The 25691-nt window shown below is 42.4% G+C and overlaps 3 protein-coding genes across 5 annotated transcripts in view; 2 read left to right on the top strand and 1 right to left on the bottom strand.

The window, feature by feature from the left end:
• Positions 1–5762: 5762 nt before the first annotated feature.
• On the top strand, positions 5763–8446 carry LOC129770067 (regulator of MON1-CCZ1 complex; the record flags this gene model as incomplete). The annotated part of the gene is made up of 4 exons (XM_055772685.1): positions 5763–5918; positions 5983–6856; positions 6916–7776; positions 7842–8446. Coding segments are annotated over 4 exons (1953 nt in total), but the record flags the coding sequence as incomplete, so codon positions are not given.
• A 3044-nt stretch (positions 8447–11490) lies between these two features.
• LOC129770068 (uncharacterized) lies at positions 11491–13113 on the bottom strand. Its single transcript, XM_055772686.1, has 2 exons — positions 12810–13113; positions 11491–12752 (listed from the first exon to the last, which is right to left on the bottom strand). Exons 1-2 carry the CDS (start codon positions 12831–12833, stop codon positions 11823–11825), a joined length of 954 nt encoding a protein of 317 aa, XP_055628661.1. The 5' UTR covers positions 12834–13113; the 3' UTR covers positions 11491–11822.
• A 12301-nt stretch (positions 13114–25414) lies between these two features.
• The window catches only part of LOC129771468 (protein hobbit), a 47062-nt gene continuing 46785 nt past the window's right edge, over positions 25415–25691 (top strand). For all 3 annotated transcript variants that reach the window (XM_055775142.1, XM_055775143.1, XM_055775144.1), the window contains exon 1: positions 25415–25641. In XM_055775142.1, coding sequence (XP_055631117.1) covers positions 25583–25641 — 59 coding nt within the window. In that variant the 5' untranslated portion in view covers positions 25415–25582. The remainder of the gene's footprint in view (positions 25642–25691) is intronic.

A 25691-nucleotide genomic window follows, 5' to 3' on the forward strand; every position in this document is an offset into this window, starting at 1 on the left:
CTTGAATGTTGCGCCAAATGGCAAATGAACAGCACACCAATTTTCGATTTCTATCCCAATAACTTACTTATTTCACGTATCCTACTACTTTTCCTCGTCGCCAAATGTAACAGCTACGTTCTGTCGCCGTATTGAACTAATAAAGACCCGGTTTACTTCTCCAAATACTTTTATTTATTCCGCGCCTTTACTCCACTACCATACGCCACCGATTCACCCTTTCTTTTTCCCTCTCCTCTCTCCCCGTCCCAAGGTCCTATCCAACAGGTACGCATCTTCGTGCTTCCTCATAGTAGTAGATCTCTACAAGTTGTATGTCTGTCATAAGTATAATCATCATTTTCTTAGTTCAAAAACAGAATCCAGATGTCTCACCAATCGTTAACGTTTTGCGTTAGATCGCCATTTGACGAATTTACGTTAGATTTACAACCAGATGGCGCAGCGAGTAAAGTGATGATGTTTTGTTTTCTTTATATGAAATTCGTTTAAATTTGTTAGAAAATCCGAATTTTTCTTCAAATTTCCCGGATTCAAGTATTCTTTCCACGCTGAAAAGGTTAGAAAATCATCATTTTACAATGTGGTATGTATATTACGAGGAATGGCTTGTTTAAAGTATTGTAATTTTTTTTTCAACTAAGTAAACGATGAGTAGCGTGTTTTGCGCTAAAAATACTGCAAATCCTTCTCGTATCGGCTCCTACATAATCAATGATATCAGCTAATTTGAGATGATATCGATTTCATCGCAATTATCCATAGTATCAATAACCGGTATGCATAATCAAACTTAAAAATATAGAAGATTATCTATGACTTTGGTCAAATCGCGTGTTGGAACCATCCTAAATATACAAAACTCTAACGTTCTTACCATATACTGACGACATTCAATGGCCGAAATGAATCTAAATTGTAATAAAATTAATAATCACAACCGAATCTTGCTTTTCAATGCGTAAAATAAACAAACACCCTCACTTTTGTGGTTCTGAGCTCTAATGTAGATGTCGCGTGAGCTGATTCAGCTTTACGTAAATTCGTAAATTGGCGATCTTACGTACTAATCTAAACCTAGGCGGCGCTGCGGTGAAAGTGATGATGGTTTTAAATTTTGCAATGTGAGCTTATGGAAGGTTTTCCATACAAATGAAGCATAAATTTCTGCATAACTCAAGAACTAATCAAGAAATTAGAACCAAATTTGGCATGTGAATATTTTAGGGGACAAGAAACGTTTCTTGGGTGGCTTGACACTCCTCCCCTCTCTACACTGAAGGAAAATGGGAAAATTTGAAAAATTCAATTCGCATGTGTTCTACAATTACATATTGACAAGCGTTGTTAGTCCATTTATATAGTATTTGCGCTAACGAAATTGATCTTTGTTCTAAAGTGGAAATGGATTTTAATGTGATAAAACGCACTCCTATATCGTCTTCTATCTATATAAATAAAAATGGATCGCCGAATGTGTTGATAAGAGCATGTTATTTGCAAGTGGATGAAAAATCTTGCACGAGAATTGTGTTTGAAAATAATATGATGTTATAATGTCCAATTTTTGTAGATGTACTGCATTTTATAGTATAAAATAATTTAAAAGGGTAGATTAGTTGATCAATCAATGAACAGTTCTGCGATCGGACCCATGAACGTGCGCTTAGTAAAAAAACGTGGATGTGATAACGAAATATAAATTTTGGCCGAGACGAAGTTTGCCGGATCAACTAGTAGTTATAAAAATTTCAACTTATAGCGTGTCAACCATTGAATTCAATTCCGTAATTTTTCATTCGCATGAATGAACTCGTTTTTGTCAAAAAATTTTCCTAACTAAAATGTTCCTACACAACTACTATACCATAGGCTCCTGTTGTAACGTAAAACGTTTGCGTCAACACTGATGCTTTAGGGGGTCTTCGTAGCCACTTGGTTACGCGTTCGCTTACTAAGCGATCGGTCGTGAGTTCAAACTCAGGGCCCTCAATTGACCATCTTTGTGTTGTTATAGAATAAATACGTCCACGCAAACATCATCAGCGATGGAGATCGATCCACGGTCGAAATTAGATCGATTCATCCATACAACTGCTCTGCTCTGCAAGAAACATCGGGCTGCTGTTCTATAAATAACCCAACAATGATCAATATCAACTGTCTCCGCTGTCCGGTCTGCTGAAAAATGGAAGAACAGAAAGAATACCCTTACGCCGAAATGGCTACTACTGGGTAATTTACCATAATGTAATGGAACCAAAAACTTAACGCCTAAATGGCTACTACTAACTACTGTGTAATTTACAGTTTATAGAAACATAAATATATGTACATGTACACGATTAAAACCCGGCTCTGTTACAGCTAAAATGCTAATGAGCCTAATAAATAAATAAATAAATGGGATAAAAAAAATACACTGATGCTCTTGAATACGAATGCATCACTGAAACCAAATGCGCAAATCTTACTTCGCTCGACCGCAATTACAAGTAAACATTCGTTCATGACCATTTCATGCAAAAGCAAAACAGAAACTGATACTCTTGAATGCGCAAATCTTCCTTTGCTTGAGCGAATTTACAAGCGAACATTCCCTCGTGACTTTTGGTCGCCACGAGTACACACATAGGAAGATTGCCCACGTGGGTGATCTAAAAATGAAACCGAAGTGTTATCGGTTTCAAGAAAGTGCGAGGACATATTCCTCATATTTCAAATTAAGATGATGTTTATAAATATTGTACATATTGAAAAATAAGGTCAGTCTTAAATCTCGAACTCACGCGACAGCGTAAAATTTCTTTTTGTTTTAGGAAATAAATTTTCACTCGATCTGTGATATGCTCGAGTATAGGATGGTTAATTAAAAATTGAATATATCACAGTCCGCTAACGAGAGATCAGCGGCATCCAGACTTCCAACGTTCGAAGCAATAACTGTATAATTTTCGCTCAGAGTTCGCGACGATCTTGTTCTCGGTCTTACTAATAAATATTCAGTAATAAATTATTCTATAAAATAAAAATATTGGGTTGGGGAAAAAGAAATGTCATATATTGTCAATATATGGCAACACTTAAACATATCTTGTGTTGTACTTATCGCATCGGGTCATACTATACGGCTATTTCAAGACGACAATCTGTGCTACAAGTGTCGTTTTGACAGTGTTGTGATTGTCCTTTTCAGTCTCAAGTTATGGCGCGTCAAAGATGGAGTCCACCAAGCAAGAAATTCGCCATATTTAACGTTTTTACTACCTGTGAGGTAAAACTGCAACGAAGGCGGCCGAAAAAATTCGTGTAGTTTATGGACCCGATACTGTAACAATTCGCACAGCACAGCGTTGGTTTGATCGATTTCGTTCTGGTGTAGTGGCTGTCGAAGATACACCCCGCACTCGAGCACTCGTTCGATTGGCCAGGAACTAGGTATAGACCATAAAACCGTTTGGAGCCATTTGCAGAAGATTGGATTCCAAAAAAAAGCTGGTTGTATGGGTGCCACACGAGTTGACGCAAAAAAATCTTTTAGACCGAATCAACGCCTGCGATGCACTGCTGAAACGGAACGAACTCGACCCATTTTTGAAGAAGATGGTGACTGGTGATGAAAAGTGGATCACGACAACCTAAAGCGAAAAAAGTCGTGATCGAAGCGTGTTGAACCGGCCCAAAACATCGCCAAGCCCGAATTGACGGCCAGGAAGGTTTTGCTGTGTGTTTGGTGGGATTGGAAGGGAATCATCCACTATGAGCTGCTCAACTATGGCCAGACCCTCAACTCGGTTCTCTACTGTGAGCAGCTTGACCGTTTGAAGCAGGCGATTGACCAGAAGCGGCCAGAAATGATCAATAGGAATGGTGTTGTTTTCCACCAGGACAATGCACATCTTTGATGACCCGCCAAAAGCTACGGGAGCTCGGATGGGATGTCCTTTTGCACCCACCGTATAGTCCGGACCTGACTCCAAGTGATTATCATTACTTCCGGTCCATGCAAAACGCTTTTGGTGATACTAAGTTGGCCTCAAAAGAGGCTTGCGAAAACTGGTTGTCTGAGTTTTTTGCAAATAAGGAGGGGGGGGGGGGGGTTATACGGGGGGATAATGAAGTTGCCATAATAAATAATAAAATAATAAATAAATCGATTCAAGTACAAGCATTTTATGTCACGTTTTCAGCAGGGCTAATGCACTGCTTTCTGGTTTGGAAGAACGAATTGATTCTCATACAAATAAAAAATAGTTCAACAGAACACGTGTATACTTTGTTAGCGAATGCCTAATAACAATGAGATTTATACTTTGCAAAGCTGTTGCAGATCACTCCCTAATTCGTAAAACGATGTTTTATGCATAATCTTTCGGAAACACACAAAAAACTTGTTGTCTGTTCCCAATATTTCAAAAAACAACAACAGTTCAGTATTCGAATCACTTTAATTTGGATTCCTTCTCATTGCTCTATTCCTGGTAATGAGAAAGCGGATACACTCGCAAAGATGGGTAGTATGCAGGGCACAGTTTTGAAAGACAAATAGCGTATCGGGAATTCTTCTCCATTTCCCGACAGCAGTCACTCACTAGTTGGCAAAACCAAAGGAACAGAGATGAGCTTGGGAGATGGCTATACTCTATTATCCCCAAAGTTTCAACGAAGGCCTGGTTTAAACGGGTTAGATCTTGACAGAAATTTTATTAGAACTATGTCCTGATTGATGTCCAATCATTCCGCGCTAAATGCGCATCTCTTCCGCATAGGTCTTGCTACAAACAATTTATGCAATTGTGGTCAAGGATATCATGACATCGAGCACGTTGTTTGGTTATGTCATGAATTTTGCAATAAAAGAATTAAACTGGTTGCCAATTTAGAGGCTCAAGGAGTACACTCACGCATGCCAGTTCGCGATATCTTAGCTACTCGCGACCCTAATTTTATGTTCCCCATATATGTCTTCCTAAGAAACGCTAATGTTATTATTTAGGTCGCATCTCCTATCCCCACTGTCCATTCTCCTTTCCTTTCCTATTACACAAGCAGAACTTAGTACCCGTTGAGATAAGATCATTACAGGAGCTATTAACAAGGAGGCACTCACTACCAAAGGATACCGTTGCTACATCAACTGGCGATGTAGTTGTTACGACCCACCACAGGCACTGTTCCAGACAAGGATAATACCGACGAGGCAACGAAGGAATAAATTATATTTTTTTTTATATTGCACTGTAGTTTTAGCTAATTAGACTTAAGTTAATAAATATGTAGTTATAATATATTCAAATAGTTTTAAAATGTATTGCTTGATGGTGGCTCTTTATCCATTTGAGCCTAATTAAATCAATAAAGGAAAAAAAACATCAAGTTCAATTGTCCCATGTTGATATTCTAGGCATAACTGTCCCACCATGAATTTTAAGCCCGTAATCAAGTTTCAATGATTCAAGTGGGGGGTTCTTGTTACATTTCATTAAATAATAGTTGAGTGCTTATAAAAAAAAACCGGTGTATTGCTATTATTAACTACTTAAAACTTCTGGTAGACAAATATGGCAGAAAACATTGATTGCGTCTTTTCTCAGTTGCTGATTTTGGAACATGGGACAGCTATACGTAGAACGGCAGAAAAGCAAAACATCATTTTACTCGCTGCGCCATCTGGTTGGAAATCTAACGTAAATTCGTCAATATCCTATTTCCTCTCATCAAGACCACATTGACAAAACGAACTATGGACTGTCATTTGTACACAACCAAAAAAAACAAATTTGATAACAAAAATCTGTGACTCGATGGACAAAACAGCAGATTTCCAGCATTACTATCTTGAGCTGTCCCCGGATCCTATCCGATTCGACGCTGTTAGTCAGCTAACTAATGTATTCTTCGATGATGCAAAGCAGCAGGTTCAATTCAAATCATGAAAAACGGTCTTGTCAGTACAATGTTATCGTTGTTTTTTTTATGCAGGTATTCGCTGTTCGCTCTGGAGGAGCAACCGGAATAGTTGTGAAGAGCGCGACGGACACGCAGAACATTTCGTTCTGCATGGAAGATCGTGGAACAATTCGATCGATTAAGTTTTCCGCCGACAACCAAGTGTTGGCGGTTCAGAGAAATGAAACCTCGGTGGAGTTCATTCCCTTCGGCGCGAACAACCAGCCAAATGTACAGGATGTGCTGATGCACCAGGGGAAGAACATAATCTACGGGTTTGTGTGGGTTCACGATCGACAGGTAGCACTGATATCGAACACTGGTGTAGAGATCTTTCAGCTCAATTTTGAAAAACATGCACTGAAATCCGTTAAATCGATGAACAACACGGTAAACTGGTTCAGTTTTTGTCCAACGTCTAATTTTGCGCTACTCTCCTCCAATATGGGCACGATTCTTACTCCGGTGATACTGAAAGCATCGACGATTACAAAACTGCCCCGTTTAGAGCTGGTAACCGGTCAGGGGTGCTCCGGTCGGGATGTCACATTGGCCCAACTCTACGGAACAAATGCAATCATGATACTGAAGCAACTACAAAACCGTCAATTCGAAGTGGTCATTTATTTGCTGAACGGTCCGGGGTTGGCACCGCGGAAGGCTCACATTCTGCGGCTTGCCCAAAATGGCCGTTTTGCGATGAACATCGCTGACGATGTCGTAGTCGTTCATCATCAGGCCACGGGGACATCGATGCTGTTTGATATTGCCCTCGAGGGAACGGAAACTGAGCCCGGATCCGGTGCCACGATTCACCAACCAATCATTCCAGCCAAACCGTTGAAACCGTTCGCACTGGAAGTGCCCAGCATTTCGCTGGACGCGAAAACCATAAACTGTGATCTTTGTGAGTATTTCGTGGATTGAGGTGTGTGTAAGGCTAACAATGAATGATTTTTTTTACAGATTCCCAACATTGGGTTCTGTTTCAACCCAACATTGTCATTGACGCAAAATTGGGCTGCATGTGGTACGTCTTGCTGAAACTGAATTCCCTCTGTGCGTTGATAACCGACCGTTTGCGATTGGTGGAATTTCTGCTTCAGCGCAGCGAAGGAAAAGAGGTTCTTCTGAATGTACTCAGAGACATGATAAATACTAATTACAGTGGAACGCTGCTTCCGGTGATTGAGAGTGTCTTCAATAAGCTGAATGCACTGTATAAAAGCGTTTTGGACAATGAGTTGCAGTCTCAGCTGGCCTTGTCCAGTAAATCTCATTCGGCGAAATCCGCTCCCGCGCCACGGGTTATAATCGATCAAGCCGATATGTACACCGCGGTCTTTTCCACCATTACCGACTCGGAGCAGCTGGGAAAGATCCTTCTACTGTATCTCCACTCGCTGGCACGCCATGGGATAACCGCCAATCACGAACTCAGCAAACAGATCGTAATCGATCTGGTGCGGAACAAACAGTTCGATACGCTCCAGCAGCTGTTCAAGTATGCTGCCCTCAACGAGTCCAAACCGCTTGCCTGTTTCCTACTTTCGCTATCCGATTCGGATCCTTCGATCTCGCAGATGGCACTCGATATGCTTACGCGGCTGAACGCCAGCGAGATTATTCTGGAAGTGCTGCTCGAGAAGGGACAGGTGATTGAGGCGTTACGAATTGCCAAGCAGATGCCCGGGGCAGACTCGCTACCGGCCCGAAAGTATCTGGAGGCCGCCCACAAGACGAACGATGCGCTGATTTTCCACTCCGTGTATAGCTACTTTCAGGCGAAAAATATTCGCTTCCGAGGATCGCCGGACTTTTTGAAGCGTGAGTGCGATTGTTCTGACTTTCGTGGGATGAGTTAATCATTGACATTTTTTGTATATTTTCAGATGAGCAATGCGGTGAATATGTGCAACATTATCAAAATCTGATCAGTAGTCAATGTTTGTAAACTTTATCCACGAGCGTCTTTCCGCTTTCACTGTTATTATATCGGTCTATGCATATCGTTGTATCCTGTGAAGAATTCCCAATGCCCTGGTGTGATATCCCTGTGATAATTAGGATTCTATACATTCAGTCAAAAGTACCGACAATCGATCATAAGATTCTTTCTGTTGCTAAGTTGGCCTAACGATGCTCTATACTGATGCAGAGCTTAAACACTTTTTTTTTTTTTTTTTTTTTTTTTTATTTGATTTAAGACACTTTATCACAATGTGACATTCGTGTCATTTACTGGGGGAGAAAACGAAAAGAATTAAAATACAGTGAAAACTAACTAAACTAAATTTCTTTGAACACATTTGCATCTTTCAAAAACCTGATTACTGCTTCTTCCTGCCTGTTGGTGTTGGCAAGAATAGTTGCTATTGTGCCATTCATTTCATGTTTTCTTCTTATTTCGTCGAGTCCTCTGCAATCCACAAGTATATGAGTCACAGTAAGCTGCGTTCCACAGAAGCGGCACATTGGTGGGGTTTTTTTTCTAAAACAGGAGTGGGTCAGCCGGGTGTGCCCAATGCGTAGTCTGGTAAGAACACGTTGCTCCGATGAATTTTTACAGTCCACATATTTGCAGATGATTGGCTTAATTTGTCGTGAGTGTGCATGTGTTTGTCTCCACTCGTTTTCCCAAACACACCAGATGCGTTGTTTAATGAAACGTACAGCATCTTGTGCGGGGATTGCCATGATTTGTGGAGTTTCGTTCCGTCCTTGGTTCGCTAATCTATCAGCTTCCTCATTTCCCGAAATTCCCGCATGACCAGGAATCCAACAGAACATAACATTTCTACCTCCCACTTCACGTTCAATCGCTTGAATCCAGGGATGAGTTGATTTCCCTTTTTGAAGAGCATCCAAACAGCTGGCCGAATCGGTTAGTATGATGGTTGGTTCCCGGTTACAAGTCTCTGACAAAGCAGCCTTAAGTGCGAATGCTTCGGCAGCTTAAACACTGTTATTTAGTTTTTTTTTCCAAAATATATATTTTTATTAAGGCTCATAGGGCGTTTGACTAACGGGGCCGGGAGTTCAATTTTTATCTCACGACTATGTTAGTAATATGTAACCGATTACTCGCTGTTGGCTCGAGGTTAATATTACATTGTATTCTCTTGTTTGGGATGATGCAGTCTCCAATGTTCTGTACGTTTGGCCGATACGGGATACTTTCTATTGGGGTGCAACTGACCATTAATCAGTCTGTACCTCATCTCAATCGTGGTGCATCTCTCTTGACTCGAGGAATCCAGCGTAGAATGGTCACTGGCCGAACTATTGGATTTTTTGATTGCGATGAGTTTTTAAGAAATTTAATTCTGCGCATTTTTGTATATTACATGTTATTTTCTTATCTCTTTCAGTAGTGAAAATTGTATAAATATTGACAATGGTTGAATCAAAGACGGAAATTTGAGAGCACCATCAAAAACAAGTAGAAAAATGCATGGTTCTTGCATGTGAGAACTACCTTGGAAAGTCCGGAAGTAAAACATACGTGATTTGTTTTCCAATTTTAGGTTACCTCATTTTCTTAGTTCAAAAACAGAATCCAGATGTCCCACCGATCGTTTACGTTTTGCGTTAGATCGCCAATCGGTCGACAAGTCAGTCTGCAGTCTGCGGGGGCTCTTAGGAGTGCCGCAAAGCGCTCAAAGTTTGTTTTGACGTAGAACGACGTCTTTCATTAAGGGTGCCAAATCAGAAAACAGGTCACGTTTTTATGAAATAAAGTTAACGTTAATAACTATTTTTGCCGCGAACGGATTTTGGTGATTTACATATAAACGAATCAGAAATTCCGTAAGATTTGTTTAATATGCTATACATTAGGAATTCCTTGGTTTGTGATTGGTTAAAATTCATGAAAACTTTAGGCGTTTCCATACTTTCATACATTTGTTCTGTCCATTTGTGTGCTTTCCCGAACAGAGCTGTCAATAACGAGCAACTAATCGACGACCAACGGAGGGGCAAACTTTTATTCGGCATCGAACTGTTGAGCAATCCAGTTCACTTTGCTTTCGCTGCGCTTCGATCTAAGATTGGACCCCACCAGTGGTAATCCAACTTGGATATCGTCGTTTGGTTTTTCTGTTCGTTTTTCGCGTTATTCGTATCGTGTGTTTTTTCCGCGTAATAAATTGGACGCTTCGCGTAGTGTGTGATGAGCAAGAAGAAGAGGAAGGCAGGTTCGAGCCCTGCAAAAAACAAACGCATTGCCAGGGGCAATAAAATTTGGAGGCAAGCGTCATCTAATGCTGCACGCGATGTTGGCGCAGTGAAAAGCGCTCGCACTGAACCGAGCCTTCGCGAGTGTGACACCGCATCGAACAACAGCGAAGTAAGCGATTTCGGCGCGTCGGTCGAAAATGTAAACGCCGTTACCCAGGCAGCAACTAAAATCAAGCTCCCCCCGCTGATGGTGAAGGCGGTCGCTCTTGACAAACTCATCAACGAATTCGCATCGATGGGTGTTACAGCAGAGAACAAGCTGTCGCAACCGCTCGTTGCGACGCACCTTCCAAACACCTTGGGCAAAAAAAAAATAACACGTTCCCACTTTCGGCGCGCTACTGTGTTTCGAAGAGGATCAATAGGACAACACAACAATGAAAAAACCAAAACAAACAGTTCAGAAGTAAGAAGGTCCTTTTTGAAGAGCTCTGTTTTAGAAGTTTTATTGGCAAAGAAGTGTGGCAAAATTCAGTCTTTTTCCAAGCTGTTTGGTGCCTTTGAGAATGCATCAATGCATTAAACTGACGTTATGGCGAAGTAGGCGGTAAGGTTGAGCGTCAAAAAATTATTTGGGGAATACCAAGCAACTTCAATGTCTTACTGGAATGTTATAAGTTATTTAGGTTCGCGTGCCAATCGCAAAACTGCCTTCAACTAGGATTGCATTTGCGCTAATATTGATCATAATGAAGCATTGCTACTGTTTTCGAGGTTGTCATTAACAAAAAGAGTTTATTTCGCTTGTTTAGTCACCAAGAAAGTAAATGTCGTTCTGGAATTTTGTATGTGATTAGGTTTCGCTTGCTAGTAGCAAAACCTCCTCCACTAAGAGTGACAGTTGCGCTTCCCTCGAGCATGAGAAAGTAATGCAATTTTTTCGGGGCCAGTAATATTAACATAAGCGTTTCTTTTGAGAATAGCGCAAAATGATGAGAAGTGTTTATATTCCTAGTAGTTTCAAACCACCAATGTATGGCGACTTATATAAAATAACAGTGTAGTTCTACGTCAACAATGCGGTCGTATCTTGGACACAACCTCATATATATTTTTTTCTTTTCCCAAAATTCAAGTCACTATTGATAATACGTTTTTTTTAATTTAATAGAAGATATAAAACAGATTTGAATACGTTTGAAAATAATTATAATTGGATTATTCGTTAGCACCATGGTTTTCATTTCGGGAAAGGTCTACTCTAAAAGCTATGCAAAAGTTTTTAATGAATATAATAAATATTTTGCTTTTAGATTCGGTTTTTCGGCACGTTTTGACAGGATGTATAGCACCCGAATGTTATGTCGAAGGAACATGAATATATTTAGTGTTCATTTGGGTATTACGATTAAAAGAAATGAATAGTAGATATTTTCAATTTCATCTTTAAGATTAGAAAATAAACACAAAAATAAACTTCATGGACTAATCCAAGACACTGTTTAGTATACGGAGTTATCAATAGGATCTCAGTACGATACGTCAAGTTTCACTTAACGGCTAGATCCTCTACTGAGCGAGGTTCAGCACACGATTCATCACAATTGCATCACGTTATAAGTCACAAAAACACACCCACACCCACGCGTAAACAAATTCACAGCAATATTCAGAGAATTTCTTGCATATTACTAATCGCTCCAGCTTGCGGATTCCTGTTTGAACAGTAATTCGTATATCGTTGCTGGGTTGGGTAGCTGAGTATTCCCACTCGCACCACCACCACCACTACCGGGTGTTCCACCTCCCCGTCCAGCGCTGCTCGCACCACTTGCAGCGACAAATGCTTCCTGTTCGGCGTGCAATTGTGCCAATGCCTGCTGGTGTTGCTCCAGATTCAGCATCGTACTCAGGGGTGGCGTCCCATGGCTAAAACTAGCCGGCCAGCTACCAGTTGCCGGGGATTTTGGTGGCAGTGGAATCTTCCTATGCATTCTGTTGTAGTGCTTAATATAGTTCGAGTTTGCGATCGCACCACTGCTGTCGGCATCCGGGGCACGAATGTAGATTTTTATTTCCATCCTACAGAAGGGACATATTACCGAGCCTTGAAGTTTACCTTCCAGAATCGAAACATTGATATTGATATCCTGCAGTTCGATTTCCTTTATTCCCACCTCACCATGCGTTGTGAGCCAGGATAGAATGTTTTGCTGTAGTTTGCTGCGGTAGATTTCCACGAGAGCTTCTGCAGATGGCACAGGCCGGGATGGGGAAGTCTCGTCCCGCGAATCGCTACTTGTTGGATTCGGAGGTGTTGGTTTAGGCACTTTCACAATTGTGGACGCCTGACGATCGAGCTTCCGCAGCAGTTTAGCTGTTAGATCATCCAACCCTAGCTGATTAACCCGCTCCGACAGAACCCTTATAAGCCGTTGATGTCCCATTGCAAGTTTAAACTGGGCGGCAATATCCTTCAGGTCCGAGTCCTGCATAGCGGAAAGTGATAGCAGATTATCGAAACCTGTGCTCCGCAATGCTTCCTTCACCGGCTGGGGTATGTAGCCAAGTGGAGACAGAATCTCCCAGAATACCTTCGTGGCCATGTCATCCTCGGCGGGCTGAAACGGAAATTACTATTAATTGGACATCCAGATTTTCCAAAAATTATGACCAACCGTGTCTTGCTTGAGTTCCGACATGAATCACGGATCTGCACCTCGTATTAAACAGATTAATCAAATTCTCCCGTAATATTTAATAAGCACACAACGACCCGATATTTTGTTTGATGTGTCTATTTCACCACACTGAATGAAAGCACTCGTAAAATTCTATTGCCAAACGGATCACTGCACTTTGGATACATTTTACGAGTAACAACGGTAACAACCATGAGATTTTAAAGTAGAATAGGATGTATTTCACTCATTCCTTTTTATTTTGCTGGATTCCATCTTTTTGTTGTATCAGCTTTTGACAGCTGGCATCTTGCCACGGCTTACAGAGACAAGGCTAGTTCTTTAGCGAGTAAACTTTTTGTTTATGACGTCATCCGAATTGTCAGTGTAAACAGTTGCCAGTTGTATTTTGTTTTCCGACTTAAGTGCGATTCACATACAACATCCACGTCACATCACGTCCATGAATTTCTTATGGAAACATTCATATACACCGACAACGTAACGACCCGTAAGCATACGTTCACCGAAAACGACCGGCTGGATTTGTAGAAAAGAATAATTGACGGAGACGGACGGCTCGTTTGGTTTTTGTCTGGGCTTTGTGTCTCGGCTTTTGTTTTTTGGCAGACTTATCTCACTTCTTAACTAGGCGAACCTAGCCAGAATTTTCACCTGCCCCCGGGCTTCTGAATGCCAAAGGGGGACTAGGCTCTGCGGAATGCACGTATCTGCATGCTCGTGCTGTTTCAGTCCTGACCGAGAAATTGTCGGACAATCGCGCAGGTGCTAAGGATGACCGACTTTTGGATGCCGGCCAATTCCTTCTCCATATTCAACACCTTTAGCGCTTCCAGAAGTGTCTTCGGGACAATTCCAGTTCCAGAGAGAACGACTGGAACAATTCTTGGGACCTCCCTTAGCCCCCACAGTTCCTTGAGCTCCACGGCCAATGGTCGGTACTTGCAGATTTTGCGACCGTGGGTCTCCTCCAGATTCTGGTTCAGTGGAATAGCGACATCGATGATGGTGACTTTGCGGTCGCTCTTGTCGTAAACCATTATATCTGGCCGGTTGTGGTGGATCGAGAGGTCGGTCAGAACAGTGCGATCCCAGTACAGCTTGAAACGGTCATTTTCCAGGACAGGTGCAGGCAGGTACCGGTAGTTTGGTACGTTGTCTTCCAGTAGAGCACATTGGAGCGCCAGTTGTCGATGAACAATACGGGCCACGTTGTTGTGGCGCTCGGTGTAGGCTGCGTTGGCCAAAACGGGACAGCCTCCCATAATGTGCTCTATGTTTTCACCTGGTTGATGACACATCCGGCAAATGTCATCAACGTCTTGATGCCAGACGTACCGCCTGCAGTTTCTCGTCGACATTATCCTGTCCTGGATGGCTATCATGTCGGCTTCTACTACTGAAGAGAGTTCACCACGCGTTAGCCACAGATTAGATGCGGCCTTGTCGACGTGTGGCCGGTCCAGTTGATGGGGGTGGGTACCATGCACTGCCTTCTGCTTCCAAGCTGCAATCTTCTCCTCCACTGTCTGCAGATTGCAGTTGAGTTGGTACTCCGCTTGCGCCAAGTGCAGAGCGCTGTATCCTCTGTCGGCGGCGCAGACAGCCCGGTATAGCGCGTTTTGGTTGGCGCGTTCTGCGAAGTACTCGCGCAGTTGTCGTACCTGGGCAACACACAGTGCAGATATGTCGACTATTCCAAGTCCCCCTTCTTTGCGTGGCAGTGAAACTCTCTCCAGTGCCGATTGAGGATGGTGCATTCCGGCCTCTTTAAATGCTTTCCTCATCCTCCTCTCAAGGTCCTCTAGGTCAGTTTTGCTCCATTTGACTACACCAAAACTGAAGGTCAGCAGGGGAACCGCGAATGTGTTGATCGCGCGTACCTTGTTCCCCGCGTTGAGGAAAGTCCTCAGGACACAGTTCACTCGACTCAAGAACTTGTCTCGCAGCTCCGTCTTGATGTCGGAGTGGCGAATCCCGGTGAGCTGTCGGAATCCAAGATATTTATAGGATTCGCCACGAACCATGTCTCTTATGAACTCGCCGTCATAGACCTCGTAACCTCCGGATTCGGTAAGCTGCCCTTTCAGCAGATGGACACAGCGGCACTTGTCGAGGCCGAACTCCATGCAAATGTCCCTGCTTATGTCTTCGACAACCCGGATAGCTACACCTAGACGCTGACGTGAATCAGCGTAGACCTTGAGATCATCCATGTAGAAGGTATGGGTCACTTCTTCGTGGGCGCCGTCGCCATACCTTATTTTATAGCCATGACCGTTTCTATTGAACGTCCTACTGAGGGGGTTCAATGCCAGACAAAACCAAAGCGGGCTGAAAGAGTCGCCTTGGAATATCCCCCTCTTTATCTGCAGCGTTCTAGACTGCAACGCATTTTCTCCATCACTGAGGTGCAGAGACGTACTCCACTGCCTCATCGCATGCTGCAGGAACCTAACGACGAAGGGATCAATTTTGTAGAGCTCCAATACCCGGACGAGAAACGAGTGAGGTATGGAGTCATAAGCCTTCCTGTAATCGATATAGGCCATGCTTAGGTTCCGCTGGTTATAAACCGCCTGGCCGACTATGGCTGCGTCGATGATGGCCTGGTCTTTGCAGCCATGCGTATTTTTCCTGCATCCTTTCTGCTCTTCTGCGATGATGTGATGCTGTTCGCAGTGAGCAGAAACTTTGGCGGTAATTATGCTGCTCAGTATTTTGTACAGACTCGATAGGCACGTTATCGGTCTGTACTTTGATGGGTTCAATGTGTTGCTGTCTTTCGGGAGGAGGAAGGTGACGCCACGGGTGGCGAATTCAGGAAGGTTGTGTGGGTCACGTAGCACCTTGTTGAAGCACTCAGCTATCTTTGGATGTGCGACGGTCAGCTTCTTGTGCCAGAAGTTCTGAACACCATCGGGGCCCGGTGCTGCCCAGTTCCTCAGGTACCGCGAGGCTTCGCGGACATCGTTCTCTCCGACGATGATAGCTGGCATCTCTCCAATTTCACCACAACTCTCCTCCTCCCGTCTTAACCACATTTGCCCGTCGCGATGTTCTACTGGGGTCTCCCAAATACCAGCCCAGAAGTTCGTCACATCGCTAATATCTGGCAAACCTTCGCGGTAGTCGGGCTTCTCGTCGCTAATGTGGTCGTAGAACGCTTTCTCGTTATCTCTGAACATCCGATTTTGTTCCTGGCGCTTTGCAGAGTCAGAGTAACGTTTCAGCCGTTTTGTAAGGACGCTCAATTGCTGTACCAGTGTGTCGAGTTTTTCCGTCAGCTGGTGAGCTCCCAGCTGGCGAAGTTCAGTAGGCCGCACGATCACAGCAACTTGGCGACATAATTTCACCGATCTGCTGCCTCTTTTGTACGCCATCAGTCTTCCAATTGCGGCGCGCTTGTTTAGGATCCGTTGCTCCAATCTCCTTCGCCATGGAGGCTCACGCCTTTCACGGAGATGTTGGAGCAGTCCGCCTCTTGGCCTAATACGGTATCCTAAACTTTTGGCGGTCGCCACAGCAGCGCAGTAAACTTTCAGTTGCAGCTCCTCCATGTTCTCAGCATCAACCAAGTGCAGCGGAAGAACGTGCTCGTTCATGAGCTTTACTGCACTTGTCAGCCTGCGGGAATGCTGCAACTTCGGGATCCTGGGGCGCGACAATGGGTCTGTGTCGCGGAACTGTGAGATCGCCTCGTCGTAGTGGAAGACCAGATCGCGTAGTAGTTGTTGATCTGGCTGTGGGTCTTCCGGCTCAGGGGGTTGTTGTACTGTGGCCTCCACTGGTGCTGATTCGCGTGCCCCACTCGCGAATGAATTGCTCAGCCGTACTGAACTTCGTCTCGACACATCGCTTGCTCTGTTGTTCCTGGAGCTTATTTCTCTCTGCACCTGCTGCTTGATCTCGTCGATTTGCGTTTGGGAGAGCATGTTGTTGCGTACTATCGCTCTACGCCTCGCGTTCATCGCGTTCTGATCAAGCCTCCCAACGAACTCTGGATACGCTTCCTCGAACATTGTTAGTATTCGAGGGCGACCACTCATGTCCGTCTCCAAAGCAGTGCAGATGTAATAGGCGCGGATCACGAATTCATTCATTTCGTGTGTCCACATGATCCGGCGCCTAGTGGTACCCACGAGTGTGGACGACTGCCGTCTGGCAGTCACAACACGCCTCGTAGGCGCAGCGTTTCTTGGGTGATGTCGATGGCTGCTGTTTCCGTGTGGCGGTAGCTCTTCGGGTTGAACCCGGCTGGTGGCCCGCTCTTGCACATCGCCCTCCAGCCGCTGGCCGCTCGCTCTTACGCCCGTTCCAGGACCAGCTCCAGTTCGGGGACCCTCCTCGGGTGATCGCATTCTAATTATTCTTCGTGATCGTAGCTCCATTTTATTGGGTGTATCTCCTTTGCCCGGGAGACAGCGGGTTGGCAAGGCCTCCATGACCCGGGAGGCCTTCCCCGGGAGAGATATAGCGCTCCGACTCGCTCGCACCCCCTCACTTAGCCACTTTCGACACCCGTTCTCGGAGCCAAGACCAGGTGTGTGTTTCCAGTTCACGCCCGATCTAAAAATGTCGTCATATGATCTTCGTGGAGGCGTGAGATAGGAACATTTGAGACCAACAGGCAGGCTCCTACCCTATGTTGATCCCCATTTGAGAACCAAATTTTTTTTTTTTTTTTTTTATCTTCGCTTATTTTTCGTCGGCCTATTTCCGCCACTTTAGTGCCAATCACCGACATCAGGGAGGCGACTCCTACCTATCAGACTCAACAACTCATGAGCCGGGCCAACTTCTTTTACTTCCGCTCCGAAGGAAGACGTAACCAGAGATTTTTCGCCTCAGAAAATCCCAACGACGCCAGCTGGGATTGAACCCAGGCCGATCGGATTGTGAGGCTGTTACGCTAACCATACAACCACTGGCGCCGTCTGGCTTTTGTTTTGATTTCGGTTATATTTTTTATGCCAACATATCTCTTGATTCCAAACTTCGGAGTCAAACTCATTCGCGACTAGCCGAGAAAAATAGTCTATATATTATAATTATAAGTTGAATAAGGGTCGGGACTACGGGGTTTAAGCATTCATATAACATAATTCAATGATTATCATTGATTTTCTCCATATTTAGAACTGATTCTAGGTATGCTGATTCGAAAGAGGTCATTGCAAGTTAAAACTATTGTAGGTGGCGACACGGTGAATAACATTTAATAAATATTCATTTGACATTTGACGTGACGGTGCTGGTGTGAGCATTGACTGCATGTGTGAATTGGTGAAGACGTTGACGGAACGTGGACGTTCTTTTCCGTAACGTTCTATGTGAATCGCACATTACGCGTAAATGTTCCTGAAATGAAAAATCGAAAATGGTTCAATGCGCTGTGAGCAGGTGTATAAATTATGAAAATGACATTATCGGGCCAAAAAAGAGATTCTTTCGTTTTCCGAAAAACCGAGAATTATGTTCTTTGTGGATAAATGTTTTATCAAATTATTCATGGTGTTAAATATAGTCAACTATATTATCAACGGACAAACTTACAAAGCACGAAAAATATAAAATAAGAACACATTGTTTACTTCGACGACTCAGAACACGTCACTAAAAAATGACTGATCCGTAGTAGCTAGCCTTGTTTCTGTAAGCTGTGGCTTCTTGCGATTTGTTTGGTCCTTTCCAGGGATGTCAGGTGATTTTTTCAGATGTCTTCACATGGAGCGAAAAAATGTCTTCAAATGTCTTCACCAGTCTTCCATGTTTCACAAAAAACACTGCGTCCGGAATAAACATGTCCACGCTGCTGTTCACAGTTTTGTGTTTGAGTACAAACATGATTTTTTCGTACCTATGTTAGAAAATGTGACATGTTTGTATTCGTGGTATGTTTGGACATACGATGTTTAATCCCAATGTTTCACATGATGTTCGAACATGGTGTACAGTTTCTCTTGCATTTTCACCTCAAGCACCGGCAGTGCGTAGAGTAGAAGAAGCGAATCGGACACCACACCACCACCACTCAACGCGTGGTGTGTTCGTATGTTGACATGGAAAAAATGCTTTCCTTTCATGACAATGGATGCTTCGTCTAAAATATTGGGCAAATAAAATAAACCTCTTTTTCTGTTCTGAACAAAATAAACATCGATTGATATGAGAGTTTTTCACATTTGATATCATTATTTAGTGCACGCATCAATTTATATATTGAATTCATGTAACATTCGCTATTATTAGCTATTTGAACAAGTACTAAAATTGAATTATTCAGCAGTGACATGTTAGGCGTGACGCTAACCACTCGACCACGGGAGCAACAATTTTGGCTGGATCTTTGAATACAAATGGCCAATACTGCTTGCTCGCGACGATCGCGACCCGAGCTATAAAACGAGCGGAGAAGAGGAGAAGAAAGGATGATGCAATCGCATGAACACATTACATATGCTATGTTTTCATGCGATTGCATCATCCTTTCTTCTCCTCTTCTCCGCTCGTTTTATAGCTCGGGTGCAGTGTAAGTGTAGCTTTTAGTTTTTTCCTTCATTCAGTTTGTGATAACATCGAGAAATTAATGGTGTGTTTTAGCCGCTGAAATTTCTCTGCTGGTTCTGCTGTGTGCCGCTGAAGGTTGCACCTAAAACTAATTTTTGGGTATTTATTTTTTTGGTCAGCATTTGTACGACGTCGGCCCGCTATGCAGTCGGCTCCCCAGACTTTAATTGCCAACATGCACGCAAAAAAATAGAAAGCTTCTTTCTATTCAGAGAGTGTTTTCTTTGAATGAAACCAAGGATTATTTAATCAGACTTTCAAAATGTGCATGAACGATCTATAAACTTTTACTTAGTCGCGGCAATACATACACACACTCTTTACATATACACGGGCCGAAGGTTGTGCAGTCCACTGATGATTCAACAAGAGCCAAAGGTTGTACCGCTCATGACAACTCTACACGAGCTGATTATTGCGCCGGCTAGTGATCATTCTATCCTGGATTCCTCGAGTCAAAAAAGACGCACCACGCTAGATATGGGGCGTTGCTGATTAACGGTCAGCTGCATCCCAATAGGAAGTATCCCATGTCGGTCACACGTACAGAGCACTGAAGACTGCAACATCCCAATTATGAGAACACTTGTAATACTAACCTCGAGCCAACCGCGAGTAATCGGTTACATATTACTAACATAGTTGTAAGCAAACATTGTCAAAATATTGAACTCCCGGCCCCGTTAGGCTGACGCCATTTGAGCCTTAATAAAATTATATATTTTGGTGCATGCACTCATAGCCTCTTAGTTCGTGCAATTTTTGAAATGCGCACTAAATTTCAAGTTCGTTTCTGTGAAAAAGTATTCTACGAAGAAATGTTTTGGGATGAATAATTTCTTTCCGTGTATGAAAAGAAACGAAACGAAAGCAATGAATACTGCGACATCAGGTGATATGTTTGTACATGATGTTCTTGAATTATAAACATCGTGTTTGTTTTCAATTGTTTATGTTTGTGTATCATTGTTCGTGTTTGGGATAGACACTAGCGAAAATCATGTTCAAATTCAAACAAGAACATGGAATTTTCACATCGCGTGGACATGTGTAAGTGTTTTTCGGAAGACTGGTCTTCACAATCATATTCGCGTAAAAATAAAGAAAAATGCGCTGCTTTATTTCTAACTGCATGAGCGATTTTCATGTTTCGGTTTCACATGGAGGTGTTCACATTTAACATGGAGTTTAAAGTTAGCCACTATTCGACTATATAACTGGACCGAGTTGTAAACATAAGTAATTGACAGAACCAAAATGTCAATGAACTGCAGCAATATTGGGTACACTGTCAATCCCTGGTTGATGGCGGAATTGTGTCGACATCTGGATACGACATTAGTTTTTATGAGGCCAACTATTCTCTATCAGATTAGTCCTACGGCAGTTTTAAATTGCTAAAATTTGTATGAAAATATTTACCTACTAGAAGTACGTTGTTCTGACTCTAATTTAAACTATTTTCTATGAACTTTTAGATATTCTCACCCAGGGTACGTTTATGTAAAGGTAGTCTTGACTGACTAGTGCATCAGTAACAGTGAGGCTGTCACGTGTTAGCTTGGCAAGTATCATGGAGGGTGTAATATTTTTTTTTAAATAAGTTTACTTCTATTGTAGTTGTTCGGATAGGTTTTCAGGCAGACGAAAAGACGTTTTGACAGCAGCTTTTACACAGCTTCAAAGCTGAAAATATATTTGTACTGATTTGACGTTTTTAAACAGATTACTTGTACACTTACATTGTCGTGTTACTTTTTGATGTTCTACCTGAAACCTTACTGACTACCTGTATGCTACGATAAATCTGGTCGAACTTAAACGGAAATAAATACTTTTTGCAGACTTTAATTTAACTAAAGAGTTAATAGAAATGGCAATGTACTAAATTTGAATTTGAAAATAGCCTAGCTGTAGCTACTAGCACGTTTTTACGACTATGTTGTTGCTTGTCACTTTCGGAGTGAAGTTATCCACTATGCTGCACTTGACATATGCGATGAAAAACAGGGTTGTACGGAATTCACTCAACTGTCAAACGAAACTGCCCTGTGGTTTCGTAATAGTAGTTTAGCTTAATGTATATATTTATTCATTGCAGTGTAAAGATATTCTATTTAGATTTTCTTTCTAAACAAAATCTAGAGGAAATTGTGGACGGCAATTCGGATTTTAGCTTCCTAAAGCTCTTGGTTCAACTCGTGGTTAATGTCAATCAAGACGTTTCGGCGAACCATTCGGTTTTGATTTCCCGGGGCATGAGAATCGTTTGCCTTTCTGACACTAGAAACAGCTTTCCTCCGGAGAATCAAAGGATCCATCACCAGATTCGAAGACGTCAAAACGATGAGAGAGCAACGAATCTTATCCAGGTTAAGAATCGGTCACTGCAACATGTCACACAACTTCAACAGAGGACCCTTTCATCCCCTTTGTGACTTGTGCGAGGTTCGCAATTCAGTCGAACACATCCTCTGTATTTGCCCAAAGTATGAGAACCTCCGGAACTCACACGGGATCAGCGGGAGCATTCGAGATGTGCTTGGCGACGACCCTTCACAAACTACTGCACTGCTCTGCTTTTTGAAAGATGCCGATCTGTACTTTAAAATTTGAACAAAAAACAGGAAGTGGGTTATATCTATGGTATAACCGCAAGGGTGACGTAGGACTATCGTTGATTTAGAGATCATTTGTATGAAGTTGAATCTGAATTCATTCTGAATGAATGAATATTTGGAGAACTTCGAAAACGAGAGCGTTACGTTGGAGGCACAAGGTTTTATGCATCCAATATTGGATACGGAAATATCCTACTGATGGGGAAGAATAATCTTCAGAAGCTATCCTGTTGATTGCGATTGATTGAAAAATCACAAAACCTAATGTATTTGGTCACAGTGTTACATGGATAGAAAACATTAAAATAAACTCTTTCGTATGAATGTAATTTTAAATTCCCAGAGGAACTGGCAGATTATTTTCAGTAACGATTAGATATTTCCACATTTTCCTCGATACTGGAAGCCCACCAGTGGTTAATGCTAACTCGATAACCATCTGTTAATAGCACTTGATTGAAACATATTTGGTCACAGTGTTACATGGATAGAAAACATTCAAATAAACTCTTTCACATGAATGTATTTTTAAATTCCTAGAGTAACTGGCAGATTATTTTCCGGATCTTTCTCGATCCAAACGGAAAGAATTCCGTGCGTGTATGTGTGTGTGTGTGTAGCGGCTGCTTCGAGATCTTCCCGGGGAACCGTTTGTAGCATCACTCTCCTCCTGATGGATTCCCTTCTGGCCTAAGGTGCACAAACAGGCTCTTGGTGACACCATTCATCCGCGCTTTCATGATAAATGAAGAGCTTCACCACAACAGCGACAACATGCTCCAATCGCTGTTCAATTAGAACTGAGTGGATTTCGAGCGGCACTCGCTTATATACCGATTGGTGATTTCAATAGCCTATTTTGAAAGCAAATTTAAGACTATTGAAACAAGTTTTTGGATCAGAAAGTAACATGTATAGAACGCGTAGACATTTTATCTTTCGAATGAAGTGTTTATCATACCATTTCGTTCAGTTGTTTAGGAGCTATTAACACTCAAAATCTCGGTCTCCGGCGTAACGCTTTCGTTTTCGAAACTTTGATTTTACACCCCGGTATAGAAATGAAAGACGTAGTCCTACGTCAAAACTTGTGATTAAATCGAAGATCCTTGTTCCTTCCCCTTCGCGATAAGGGGAACAAGAACAGTCGGCATCTTCGAGTGGCGCGGATTCCCCATCTGTGGCCTGGGGCCATGGCAAGCGTAGAAATTCTCGTGATGAAATCTGTTTTGGTTTTATTGTTTTATTGTTAATTGCTTGTCCGTATGTGCATGTATAATGGATAGTAAGCGCACTTTGCGGCATGGTTTCGGCCGTTTTTACTGAGACGAACCAGCCCAGGAGGCTGAAAGTCTCAAAAAATAAAGAATAAAAAAAAACTAGAAACAGCTAAAAATAAACTGTTTTGTGTACTATATGTATAATTTAGATTTGTTCAAATTCACCTGTTCGTATCAGTTTTCGACGATGTTGTACTCCCAAACCATCGATATGCATAAAACAATCTGGACTGGAGTAAAGCAAGCTAATTTACATGTTTTCCGGATGGTCACATTCCTCGGGAATCTATGAAATGATAATTTGGGGGATATGTTCTCAAAATTCGAGTTAGACTCGAGCCCGGGTATAAATGGTCGGACTCTCACGCATCCGGGTGCCACACATCGAGCCATAAAGTTGTCTGAAAATGGAAATATTTTATATATACTTCTTTGCAGTCGAGCCGTCGTAAAAATACCAGTTTCAAAAAGCAGCACATAAACAACACATCCTGGGTACTAGTTCCCTTAAGTGCAATTCACATACAACATCCACGTCACGTTCACGTTCCGTCCCGTCTTCTTCTTCTTCTTATATGGCACTAACGTTCCTAGAGGAACTCCGCCGTCTCAACGTAGTATTACTTGCGTCATTTTCATTAGTACTTAGTTGAGATTTCTATGCCAAATAACACGCCTTGAATGCATTCTGAGTGGCAAGCTCTAGAATACGCGTGACCACAGTGCAAGTCAGAGGAAATTTCTTTGAAGAAAAATTTCCCCGACCAGAACGGGAATCGAACCCGAACCCCCGGCATGTTAGGTTTGACGCTAACCACTCGGCCACGGGAGCACTTCCGTCCCGTCACGTTGCGTCAATTATTCTTCCAAGCAGTTCTTATGCAAACATTCACATACAACTTCGACTTGCCGTTGCTGGTATATATGAATGCTTCAATAGGAATTACATGGTAGAATAATTGACGCAACGTGACGTAACGGAACGTGAACGTGACGTGAATGGTGTATGTGAATTGCGCTTTATTTTAACTTTAATGGTTCACTTACTCCTCTATCTCACGTATTTTCAGAAAGAAAAGTAGCAGAGCACGTAATATTCGCAACAACAAAAAAAAACTGGTTATGAATTGCCTTGCGATCGCTGCTTTCCGTCAAAGCTAAGATGTCATAGTTGAGAGTGTATGAGTGAATCGTGTCGTTACACACTTCGAGTCCAGGTTACCTTTACATAAACGTACCCTGGTTCTCACCAAAATTTACGACTATAATATAAAAATCTCTTTAGATACAATTTTTGTTTGATTTTTTTGACTACTTGCAAGCAAAAGTGATTTTAATTTACATAGAGTACTAATTTGATATAGGGAAAATAATTTTCCTTCATAATTTTTATTTTAAAAGTGTGTTCATTTCTTCTGCAAACCCATATTGTCATGTCTACTCCATTTCGTAATACGAAGCTGAATGCCATCACGCGGATACACAGTCGATTTCGCTTATACCATGGACAGACATACAATTGTACTAGCGCTGTACGTGTACAGCGTTGTACAGGTACCACGATAGCATAACACACATACTTTGGTTGTACATTGTACCGCATGTCAGACTCACAATCAGAAGTTTGAATTTATTGCATTGTATTTTCACCAAGATTTCAATGAAAAAGGTTTTTATTTAGCGTCTAAACTATCGAACAGAACAAATATGTTTCCAATCTGAGTTATTAACTCAAGAGAAAGTAAATGAAAAGAATGTATACCAAATGTTTTGATTCGTTTTGTTCATGCTACCCACCACTAATCGTCTATGGCGCTGCGCACAGTACAACTGTAGTCATGTACAGCGGTAAAATAGGTCGGTACAGATACAGCGATTGTACCGAGTTGCTTGCATGGTTCTAGCGCTGTACATGGTGACAGACATACAATTTTCGAAGTACAACGCAAGTACAGCTGTATGTCTGTCATAAGTATTACCTTCTATTCCATGTACTTTGATTGGTACCGGCTTTTTATCCTTCACAGTGCTTCATAAACAACTCAACACTTCATAGGAAACCAGAAAATCATATGTTTGTTTTGCTCCGCCCATTCTTCGATTGTCAACCGATTAGTCAACAGGAGGAAACTGTCAAGTGATGATGTGTTGTTATTTATACGCCTGTACCGTTCCTTCCTGGTGAAAATTTGTGGAATTCAAAACATTTTCCTTTTATTTGGCTTCGACAGTGTCTAGTCGGGTCTCGAAAGTCTGGACAGAGTAAAATGCTGCAGCCATGATAACGCTGCTCTCGTTTTTGGCGATTATTATCGCCATCTATCTCGGTATAACTTGGTGAGTGAATGTCCTTTGGCTTTGACGGAAGACCACAAGGGCAAATGGAA

This window comes from Toxorhynchites rutilus, chromosome 2 (assembly GCF_029784135.1).
Source record: "Toxorhynchites rutilus septentrionalis strain SRP chromosome 2, ASM2978413v1, whole genome shotgun sequence".
Classification (NCBI taxonomy): Eukaryota; Metazoa; Arthropoda; class Insecta; order Diptera; family Culicidae; genus Toxorhynchites; species Toxorhynchites rutilus.

What these genes read in the sequence shown, in the direction of transcription:
- LOC129770068 (XM_055772686.1), bottom strand. Translation starts at nt 12,833, where the DNA reads ATGTCGGAACTCAAGCAAGACACG. An exon ending in CGGAACTCAAGCAAGACACG is followed by an intron (nt 12,753 to 12,809) that starts GTTGGTCATAAT and finishes TTTCCGTTTCAG; the next exon opens with CCCGCCGAGGATGACATGGC.